The sequence below is a fragment of the Hemiscyllium ocellatum genome, chromosome 2 (assembly GCF_020745735.1).
Source record: "Hemiscyllium ocellatum isolate sHemOce1 chromosome 2, sHemOce1.pat.X.cur, whole genome shotgun sequence".
NCBI classification, from domain to species: Eukaryota; Metazoa; Chordata; class Chondrichthyes; order Orectolobiformes; family Hemiscylliidae; genus Hemiscyllium; species Hemiscyllium ocellatum.
Genome location: NC_083402.1, coordinates 87,988,314 through 88,000,232, shown reverse-complemented (window position 1 = coordinate 88,000,232; position 11,919 = coordinate 87,988,314). Strand labels below are relative to the sequence as shown.

At 39.3% G+C, this 11,919-nt stretch overlaps 1 protein-coding gene across 1 annotated transcript in view; it reads right to left on the bottom strand.

Moving 5' to 3' along the window:
• Positions 1-8,115: 8,115 nt before the first annotated feature.
• LOC132825926 (solute carrier family 28 member 3-like) overlaps positions 8,116-11,919 on the bottom strand; it is a 152,375-nt gene continuing 148,571 nt past the window's right edge. The window contains exons 14-16 of the mRNA XM_060841569.1: positions 11,370-11,479; positions 9,966-10,028; positions 8,116-8,121 (exon numbers count right to left, since the gene is read on the bottom strand). Of these exons, the coding sequence (XP_060697552.1) occupies positions 8,116-8,121; positions 9,966-10,028; positions 11,370-11,479 (179 nt within the window). The remainder of the gene's footprint in view (positions 8,122-9,965; positions 10,029-11,369; positions 11,480-11,919) is intronic.

Below are 11,919 nucleotides of genomic sequence, written 5' to 3'. Positions count from 1 at the left end.
GCTTAGCTACGTCGCTGACTCAATTTAGTCTCTCCCTCACCATCGAAACATATTCAAAGTGTGACGTCTGTGACTTTGGTCCTGTCAATTTCTCTTTAATTAATCTCAAAGGGCCTCTCACTTCATGACCAAATATTAACTCAAAGAGAGTAAACTGAGTCGATTTGTTTGGGGCATCTCTAATAGCAACAATACAAATGGAATACCTTTATCTCAATCATTCGGGTAATCCTGACAGTATGCTCTCAACATGGTCTTTAAGCTCTGATGCCACCTTTCTAAAGCTCCCTGGGATTCAGGATGATACACAATGGATATAAAATGCTGTATACCTAAGTTATCCATAACCTCCTTAAACAGCCTGGCAGTGAAATTTGACCATTGGTCCGACTGAATCTCTCTGGGTAGACCATACTATGTGAAGAAAGCTACTAACTCCTCTACCATCTTTTTTGCCTGGATAGTCCATATTGGAATTGCCTCCGAAAATCTGGCAGACACATTCATTATGGTTAACAAGTACTGGTTCCTTTTTTAGTTCTCGGGAGGGGACCTACATAATCAATTATAACCCGCGTGAAAGGTTCTTCAAATGTGGGAATTGTCAACAAAGCTTCTGGCTTTATTACCACCTGTGGCTTGCCTACCATTTGGCATGTATGACACATACAGCAAAAGTTAACCACATCTTTGTGCATTCCAGGTCAATAAAAATGTTTTTGTGCCTTAGCCTGAGTCCTTCGTACCCCTAGGTGACACAATCCCCATTTCTCTTCTGCACTAACCTCCTGTGGTCTCCATTTCCATCTTAGGATTCTATCTTTCAGATAATAACCCTCAGAAATATTCACTGCCTCCTTTTCAGAGTACACATCCACATATATATCTTTTATAGTCTTGTCTTTCTGTTGCAAGTCCATTAGCCTTTCAGGACTAAAAACTTCTGTCTGACCCTCTGTCTGTTCAGGCTTTTCTTGAACCATTACGTCAAACAGGGTATCCGCTAACTGAACCTCAACTGCTTCATCCTTCTCTTTAGTTTCTGCTTCGTGCTGTGACTTGTGATAGTAGGATCTCATTACCACACAGTCTGGGAAAATACCAAGATATTTGTTTTAACTCCTCAGTTTCTTGGTCTTCCTTGGGCTTCTCCACAACATGGGTGTCACTCCCACCTCGAATCCTACCAAATCATTCCCAAAAACAAACTGAATTCCTGGCACTAACACTCTGTCAATCACTCCCACTGTAACTTCCCCAGTCTTAAGTTGGCACTCCAACCTGATCGTACATAGGGGAACGCTAAATTTCTGTCCAACTATCCCACAAATTATCACACTCTCAGGTAACAGATCAGAAAGAGTGCATATTTGCTTGTCCCTTACTATCAACCACTGGTTAGATCCTATATCTCTCAAAATTATAACTTCTTGTCCTTCTCCCCTGTTCTTTCTGAGTAAACTTTACCCACAGAGGTGAATTCTTTATAGAGATCAGGTACTAACTCCATACTCAGACCCTGCCTAGGCTATGCACACTCCTACAGCTCCTCGACTCTTCTTGGGATCACCTTTACTACCTTCACTGATGCCATAGGCTTAGCTTCTTTCACCACATCATTTCCCATAGTGCCTTTCTTTACTGACCAACTCTTTGACTTTACATGTCTGGCAGTGAAAACACCTTTTCCCAATGCTCTTCAACTGTAATTTTCTGTATCCCACTCCATTACAGTGAAAATACCTGAGGCCTTTCACCTTCTGTCCATCCTCTTGGGTTTCTTTTTTATCCTCTGATAAATTCTTACCAGTGCTCGCAACTCTTTGTTTCGCAGTGTAGGATCTCCCCTTCTTCCAACTTCCATCCCTCACAGGACGAAATTTTGGCCAGAAGCTTGTCTTATGGACCAACGTATACCTATCTGCTAATTCTGCTGCCCTTCTCACTTCCTGAACTTTCTGTTCCTTCACGCGAATTCTTACCATCTCTGGAAGTGAGTTTTTAAACTCCTCCAGCAGAATAATCTCTCTTAGAGCCTCAAAGGTCCTTATTTTCAAACTTACAGGAGCAGCACAGTGGCTCAGTGGTTAGCACTGCTGCCTCATAGCACCAGGGTCCCAGGTTCGATTCCAGCTCAGGTGACTGTGTGGAGTTTGCACATTCTCCATGTGTCTGCGTGGGCTTCCTCTGGGTGCTTTGGTTTCCTCCCACAGTCCAAAGACGTGCAGGTCAGGGGAATTGGCCACGTTAAATTGCCCATAGTGTTAGGTGTATTAGTCTGAGGGAAATGGGTCTGGGTGGGTTACTCTTCAGAGGGTCGGTGTGGACCGTTTGGCTCGAAGGGCCTGTTTCCACACGGTAGGGAATCTAACTTAATCTGATCTATTTTCAAAGCACGCACTCATTGATCAAAATGACTATGGTTAATTATTTCAAACTCAACATAAGTCTGACCTCGTTCCTTCTTAGTGTTTCTGAACCATTGTCTATATGCTTCTGGTACCAATTCATAAGCACTTAAAATAGCCTGTTTAACCTCTTCAGAATCTCTTGACATATCTTCTGACAGTGCCATAAATACCTCATTAGCTCTGCCTACCAGTTTAGTCTGAACTAGCACTACCCAAAAATCCTCGGACTACATCCTCTGCCTAACCAATTTTTCAAATGAAATTAAAAAAACTTCAATATCTTTCTCATCAAAATGTGGCGGAGTTTTGACATATTTATATATATATATATCGCTACCTTCTCTTTTAATCTCCATCCTGTTAACTTGCCTTTGCTAAGTCGCAACTTCTCAACTTCAAATTCTCTCTTTTTCTTGCTCCTTTTCTTCTTTACTGCACTTGTTTGTTTCTCTGTTACACCTAAGTGTTGGGTAATTCCCTTACAATTTCGGCTTTCTTTTTGTCCAAATCTAACTTCTTTGCTAATTCTAAAAGTATGGCCTTTTTCTTTCCTTCTAAACTTACTTTGTAAATTTGAGAATCATCTTCAAATTCCAGAAACTCTTCAGCAATTTTAAGAGCCATTTCTCTTGCTTTTAATTTCATCAACTACACATAACCGAAATTAAATAAATTGCCTTCACCTACGTTTTATTTGAAGATATAGGGCGCTAATTTACAAGTGTTTAAATCTATTCAAATCTGTCTAAACCAATTCAAATCATGGACGCGAGCCCCCAAATTGTTACAACACAGCGTAAACTCTCCTGTTTAATTTAAAACAACAACACAGAAAAGATTTATCCCATGCAGTAATCTGTGAAAATTCAAGGCCAAGAATTATTTAAAGCAAAAATAAAGTTGTTAATTTCTTCAAGTAATCAACTATTTACAATTCAGTCCTTGAACCTATCGTTTACCTTCCCCTTCCACAATACTAGTATGATAAAACTCCAAATTAAGATTGACAAAACAAATCTTCTTATCTTAAAACTAGGCAGCCTTCTTTTTCTCTGAATTCCGGTCTTCTTTTCTTCCTCTTAGGGATTTCTGCTTCACAGCTTACTAATCTATAATGGTACTTTTAAGAGAGCTATTTTTCAGGCATTCCTTTTACATGCTGGTATCTGGGCAGTTCTCTCCAGTCTTATACTCCCAAAACATCAGATTGTGTCATTGGCTTTTAAGATTGTCAATATATTCAATTCAAATTTGATTGGAATTTGGTATTTTTTGGGGTATAATTTAAATTGATTGGCCTAATTCGAATCAGTTTTGTCGTTTCCAGGCAATCAGCAAATGTAGCGTTCGACCAAGTGTTACATTGTTCACTTATTCAGAACTCTTGGTGCTGTCAGGTAGCTCTACCAGCTTTTAACTCTCTTAAAGGTACAGGACACCCACATCTTCATAACAACAGCATGGAAATAAAGACTTCAGTCCAACTTATCCATACCAACCACATATCCTAAATTAATCCAGTCCTATTTACCGGAATTTGGCTCATCTCTCTGAACCACTTCTATTCATATACCCATCCAAATGCCTTTAAAATATTGTAATTGCACTAGCCTCCACCATTTCCTCTGGCAGCTCATTGCATACTCACACCACCCTGTGTGTGAAAAAGTTGCTCCTGATGCCCCTTTTAAATTTGTTCCTTCTCAACTTAAACCTATGCCCTTAGTTTTGGATTCTACCCACCTGGGAAAAAGACCTTAGCTGTTTTCCCAATCCATGCCCCTCTTGATTTTATAAACTTCTCTAAGTTCACCCCTCACCACTGGTAGTCCAGGAAAAACGGCCTAGCCTATTCAGCCTCTCCCAATAGTTCAAACACTCCAACCTTGGCAACAGCCTTGTAAATTTTCTCTGATCCCTTTCAAGTTTAGCAACATCCTTTCTATAGCAGAGAGAGCAGAACTGAATGCTGTATTCCAAAAGTGGCCTAATCAATATCATGTACAGCCGCAACATAACCTCCCAACACTTATATCAAACACTTTCTTCACTATCCTGTCTACTTGTGACTCTACTTTCAAGGAACTATAAATCTGTCCTCCAAGGTCTCTTTGTTCAGCAACACTGCACAGGACTTTACCATTAAGTGTATAAGCCCTGCCCTGATTTGCCTTTCCAAAATGCAACACCTCACATTTATCTAAATTAAATTCCACCTGCCACTCCTCAGCCCATTAGAAGGTTACCACTTTGTATCCCCACTCTTTGCACTAATATAACTCTATTTCCAGTATGGGTAAATTTGTTGTCTATTCATTTAACATGTCTAAATCTTTTTGTCGCCTCTTTTTGACTTCCTTACCAACTACATTCCCAACAAAGGGGTGGCACAGTGGTTAGTACTGCTGCCTTGCAGCGCCAGAGACCTGGGTTCAATTCCCGCCTCAGATGACTCTCTGTGTGGAGTTTGCACATTCTCCCCGTGTCTGCATGTGTTTCCTCTGGGTGCTCCGGTTTCCTCCAATACTCCAAAAATGTGCAGGTTAGTTGAATTGGCCATGCTAAATTGCCCGCAGTGTTAGGAGAAGGGGTAAATGTAGGGGAATGGGTCTGGGTGGGTTGTGCTTCAGTGGGTCGGTGTGGATTTATTGGGCTGAAGGGCCTGTTTCCACACTGTAAGTAATCAAACTTTGTATTTGCAGTCTTCATTATGGATTGCATAAAGTGAAGGCATTAGAACTGATCCTGTTTAACTCAATTGGACGCAACATGCCAACTGGAAAATGGCCCAGTTATCTCTAATTTCTGCTTCCAGTCCAATAAACAATGTGCTACTCCCAAGTCTAAGAGCCTTCATCTTGCAAATTAACCTTTTTGGTGGCATTTTTTCAAATGCACTTGGAAATTCAAGTACTCTTGAATAAAAGGCTTCCTTTTTATTCACCTTATGGTCAAAACAACTGGAATAAACTTGCAAAATATAATTTCTGCTTCATAAAATATGTGCACTTTGTCTGATGATAACACAATTTGCTGAACGCACTGCTAAGAGTTTAACAACAGATTCTAGCATTTTCATGACGATTTAGAGTCAGAGAGTCATAGAGATGTACAGCATGGAAACAGACCCTTCCGTCCAACCCATCCATGCTGACTAGATATCCCAACCCAATCTAGTCCCACCTGCCAGCACCCAGCCCATATCCCTCCAAACCTTTCCTATTCATGTACCCATCCAAATGTCTCTTATACGTTGCAATTGTACCAGCCTCCACCACTTCTTCTGGCAGCTCATTCCATACACTTACCACCCTCTGTATGAAACGGTTGCCTCTTAGATATCTTTTATATCTTTCCCCTCTCACCCTAACCCTATGCCCTCTAGATCTGGACTCCCCGACCCCAGGGAAAAGACTTTGTCTATTTATCTTATCCATTCCCCTCATAATTTTGTAAACCTCTATAAGGTCACCGCTCAGTCTCCAACGCTCCAGGTAAAACAGCCTGTTCAGCCTCTCCCTGTAGCTCAGATCTTCCAACCCTGGCAACATCCTTGTAAATCTTTTCTGAACCCTTTCAAATTTCACACCATCTTTCTGATAGGAAGGAGACCAGAAATGCACACAATATTCCAATTGTGGCCTAACCAATGTCCTGTACAGCCGCAACATGACCTCTCAACTCCTGTAATCAATACTCTGACCAATAAAAGAAAGCATACCAAATGCCTTCTTCACTATCCTATCTACCTGTGACTCCACTTTCAAGGAGCTATGAACCTGCACTCCAAGGTCTCTTTATTCAGCAACACTCCCTAGGACCTTACCATTAAGTGTATAAGTCCTGCTCTGATTTGCTTTCCCAAAATGCAGCACCTTGCATTTATCTAAATTAAACTCCATCTGCCACTCCTCAGGCCATTGGCCCGTCTGAACAAGATCTCGTTGTAATCTGAGGTAACCTTCTTCACTCTCCACTGCACCTCCAATTTTGGTGTCATCTGCAAATTTACTAACTGCACCTCTTATGCTCGCATCCAAATCTTTATGCAAATGACAAAAAGTAGAGGACCCAGCACCGATCCTTGTGGTACTCCATTGGTCGCAGGCCTCCAGCCTGAAAAACAACCCTCCACCACCACCCACTGTCTTCTACTTTTGAGCCAGTTTTGTATCCATATGGCTAGTTCTCCCTGTATTCCGTGAGATCTAACCTTGCTAACCAGTCTTCCATGGGCAACCTTGTCGAACGCCTTACTGAAGTCCATACAGATCTTGATATCAGACATCCTGGCCTGTAATTTTTAGTTATACCTCTACCTCCTTTTCGCATGGCAGAGTTACATTTGTTAACATCTAATCCACAAGCACCATTCCAGAACCCAAGGAAGTTTGGAAAATCATAACAAGTGCATCACTTTTCCAGCTAGTTCTTTTAAAATTCTTGGATGCAGGTCATCTGCTCTTAGGGATTTGTTGACATTCAGTTGCTTAGGCTTCTACGAACCATTTCATTACTAATTTTATTTACCTTACCTTTCTCACTCCTGCTAACTGTTTAGTTAACCTTCATTTTTTCGTACACAATATGTACCTTCTATTTTAAAGACAGATAGCATGTGAAAGTAGTATCTGTAGAGACAGAGATAGTTAACTTTGAGTCCAATTTGTCTCTTCTTCAGAATCCAAACCAGTGTTCTGATTAACCTTTTCTCTCTCCGCAGATGCTGCCAGAGCTGCTAAGCATCTCCAGCACTTTGTTTTTATTTTAAATCCCCAGTATCTGCAATACTCTGCTCTTATTGAACTCTCCTTTCATACCAATTGTGTTGGCTTTGTATAACTTTAAAATTCTTATGCATGACTGGATTATATTGCTTTCAAATTTAATATGGAACTCAAACAGATTATGATTGTTTTGTCCCAGGGCGTCTTTTATTTTAAAATGATTAATCAAACCTGTCTCATTGCACGTTGTTAGAAGTGATGGGTATTATTGCTGCTTAGTTCCACCACGTACTGTTCCAGGAAACTATCGTGACATTATTTCAAACTCATATTTCAGTCTACCTTTGCAAATTTATTTGCTTCATTAAGAGAAGAGACAAATATTAACAAGATGAGGAGTTTCTTACATACAGTAGCCAAAATGAAAAGTCACTATTATGTTTATATTAAGCAAAGTTAAACAGCATTACTTGTTTATTATTTTATCGAATTTAGTGAATGCAAGTTGTATCAACAGAATTAAAGTACTGAGTTCATTGTTCTGTTCTTCATCTTTCTCTGCAATAAAGCACCTTGCAAGGTCCATTTCTTGGGAAAGTAGGACCTATCAAATCCAATGGGGTGCACCTGAGCCAAAATGCAGACTCACATCCTTGCAGGGCTTTGGGACTGCGATTGGTCAGGGTTTAAATTAATTTTTCAGGAGGAAAGAATATGTAGTGAAGCTACAATAACAGATGATGCACAGACAAATATAGAAGGTAATACAGTCAATCTAGTAGGCAGACTGTATATAGTTAAGGCCACTGGGAGAACAGCAAGGCTGTATGGCATTTATTTTAATACTGGTAAATAAGTCAGATGAGTTGCGGTAACACACAGGGTTCTGATACAATTGCTATCTCAGAGATATGGTTAAGTGTGGGGAGGACTAGCAACTCAATATTCTAGAATTTAGAGTGTTAGGGATGGGAGGATTATGTCTAAAATAGGGGATGATATTACAATAATCATCAGGGAGTCAATTATTGAAATAAGGAGGGATGATACCTTTGATGGTTCCTTAACTGAAGCTATGTGTTGAATGTAAGAAGGAAAAAGAGACAGCCTTGGCAATATATTATAGTTGCACAAACAGTCAGGGAGAACAAAAAGGGCATATATATTGGTTTTTCAGATAAGTATGAAATTAAATGGGTAGTACCAGTAGGGCATTTCAATTTCTCCAATGCTAGCTGGGATAGAAAAAGTATGACATTGTTCTTAAAAATATGTCCACAAGAGCTTTCAAGATAGCACATGGAAAATTCTAATTTTAGGGAACAAACCAGGGCAAGTGTGTCTGCGGAAGTAGTTTGGTAGGTAGTTGTGGAAATATGACTGGAAATAAAGATTCTGAATTGGGGCAAGCCAATTATAATATGATAAGACAAGATATGGCCAAAGTAGACTGCAAGCAGCTACTTGTCAGAAAATCTACATCACAGCAGTGGGAGTCTTCTAAAAAGTGCGGGCCCAACATTTTCTACAAAGGTGAGGATTGGGCTCAACAAGTCTAAAGAAACCCTGGAGGGTGTGGGAGGGGTTCGGAATGTAAGGGATTGGATAAGGGAGACAGAAGGGACAGGAAAGAAAAATAATGGCAGGTAAGATAAATGAAAATCCAAAGGCATTTCATAAAGTTATTAGAGGTAAGTAGATAACAAGGGAAAGAACAGGATACTTGAGGGACCAAATTGTGAAGCCAGAAGACAGAGGTAAAGTATTCTGTAATCTGTATTTACTACATAGATGGACAATGAAGGTATAGAAATCAGAAAAAAGACCAATGATATAGTTGAATAAATTACAATTGAGAGGTAAGAGGTATTGCCAGTTTTAGAGGGCTTAAAATTGAATATCCCCAGGCCCTGAGATGTGTACCAGGTTGCTTGGGAGGAAAGGGAAAATACCACAGGGGTCTGATCTTAATTTTCAATTCTCTCTGGCCATAGGAAAGGTGGCAGAGAACTGGAGGACTGTTAATGTGGCATTGTAATTCAAGCAGTGTAATAGGAATAAAGCAGGGAAATATAGGCTAGTGAACCTAACAACCGTCTGGGAAAATCTTTTGAAAAACTCTAACAGAAATAATTAACATTCATTTGGAGAGGCAAGGGTTAATCAAAGATTGTCAGCATGTCTTTGTCAGGCAAAAGTCATGTTTGATTGAGTTTTTTGAGGAAGTTGTTGAGGTCAGGCAGCATCCGAGGAGTAGGAAAATCGATGTTTTGGGCCAGAGCCCTTCATCAGGAAATCTTGCTCCTTGGATGCTGCCTGCCTGCTGTGCTTTTCCAGCAACGCACTCTCAACTCTGATCTCCAGCATCTACAGACCTCACTGTCTCTTTTTTTGAGGAAGTGATTAGCATAGAAGAGAGTAGTGCAATTAATGTGTTCTACATGAATATCAGTAAAGCTTCTGATAAGGTTTCACATGGAAGTCTGGTCAAGAAGCTCAGAGCACAAAGGATAAGGGCAATTTGGTAAATTGGATCCAAAATTGGCTTAGTGGCAGGTGACAGAGAGTGATAGCCAAAAGGTGTTTTTCTAACTGAAATTCTGTGTCCAATAGCATACTGCAGGGTTCAGTGCTGCATACATTAAAGTTCTAGACATAAATGTAGGAATTTTGATCAGTAAGTTCACAGATGACACAAAGGTTGGTGGTGTGTTAAACTGCGATGAGGAAATCTTCAGAGAACATAACAGCAGGCTGGTCAGATGAGCAGAACAGTGGCAAATGGAACTTAATCTGAAAAAGTGTGAGGTGATGAATTTTGGGATACTAACAAGTCAAGGAAGTACACACTGAATGGTAGGACCCTAGTAGTACAGAAGACTTGAGGGACCTTGATGTGCATGTCCTTAGACTGGATAAGGCGGTTAAAAAAGTTTCTGGAATACTTGGTTTTATTAGACAAGATATTACATACAAGAGCAGGGAGGATATGAAGAAGTTGTATAAGATATAAGCAAGGCCATACTAAGGGAAACGTAATTGAGGTATAAAAAATTATGATTAAGATACATTGGAAGAAACATTTCTGAGAGAAAGTGGGGAGTGCAGATGCTGGAGAGTCAGAGTCGAAAGGTATGGCACTAGAAAAGCACAGCAGGTCAAGTAGCATCTGAGAAGCAGGAGAGTCGACGTTTTAGGCATAAGCCCTTCATCAAGAATGTGAGAAGGAACATTTCCCCTTAGTAGAAGAGCCAATAACCAAGGAACATAGATTTAAAGAAAGGTGCAGAAGGTTTACAGGAGATTTAAGAAAACAGCTTTTTCATCCAGAGAGTGGTGAGTATCTGGAATTCACTACTTGACAGGGTGGTAGAAGCAGGAATCATCAATAACATTTCAGAAGTATTTAGATGAACACTTGAAATGTCAAAGCGTACAAGACCACGGGCCAAATGCTGGAATATCAGATGATAGTAGATATGTGCTTGATAACCAGGCAGACACGATGGCCAAAAGAACTCTATCTATGTTGTAAAACTCTATGACTTTGTGAATCAGATTTTGACCCTTCTGGTGTTAATTGGCCTATTGAAGACAGACATAAATGAAAAACATAGATATCCAAATAAATGGGGGTAATATAGTTTCATCCAAAGACTACACATTTTTGGTAACAATATTGGATAATGCTCACCACAGTTAGAGCTGTTCTGAAATGAAAGAGCCAATCTTGGGAGCTTTAAGTCATGACAGGATTCATTGTCAAAGATTCTTTTAACAATGCATTCAATGGTAAATACAGATGATAATTTTTCTGGCACCGAGAATTGGCTATTACAAATGTGGAGTTTCTTTTTTTTTTCTGTTTTTGTCATTGGATATCCAAAATAGTTTTTAAAATATTAATTATTTTTCTTTTCCTTTTTTTGCTCTATTCCTTTGATTTAATCTTTCTTTCCCATTTTTCATTTATTGTCTGTGCCTGATCTGGCATTGAATTTCTCTCACTCTAATTTCTAACTCATTGCTAATGTAAAATCCGATTGGTTAGGGAGATAAATTATTGCTTACCTCATTCACTTGGGTCCATTTCCTTCACTGCAATGTTATCAATTTGTACTTTAAGTAATTGGGGCACAAAATATCACTGAGATTAAATAGACAACGTATGTTCAACTAACAATGGACACCATTCATTGTCCTTACATGGAAAATTATGTAGTAATAATGCAAAATTTATACCTGCTACGCAGGCGGTCATGAAGCTGGCAACAGTACCGGAAATGAGAGCCCGAACACTGACACTTGCTATGTCATGCAGTCTTTGTGGAGCCAAAGAAGCTGTCAAAAAATCAAATTGATAAACACAGGAATTGATAAACATATAAATTTATATAGCTCAGATATGTATATTTGTTGTAATTATTGTTGATCAATTCAGTCTGCGATTGTTGTCAGTAGTAGAAAGATATTTAGTAAAATATTTGAATAAAATGTTTATCAATACTTTATGACTCAACCTAGTTCATAATGTATGACTATTATAAACCATTACATCATTTTTGCATAAAAATATATTTCTGTTTAAATAAAATCTTTGACTTTACTCCCTTCTATAATACTTTATTGACAAATATTTTTTCCAGTAAGGATTTTTAAAAAATCTTTTGTTTGCCTCTTCTGATGATAGAATTCCTGGTGGTGAACAGTTCCATAGGACTCTGTTGTAGCAATTCTTTATGCATGCCCCTTGTCTTTGGCTATAGAGAATGTCAACTGTA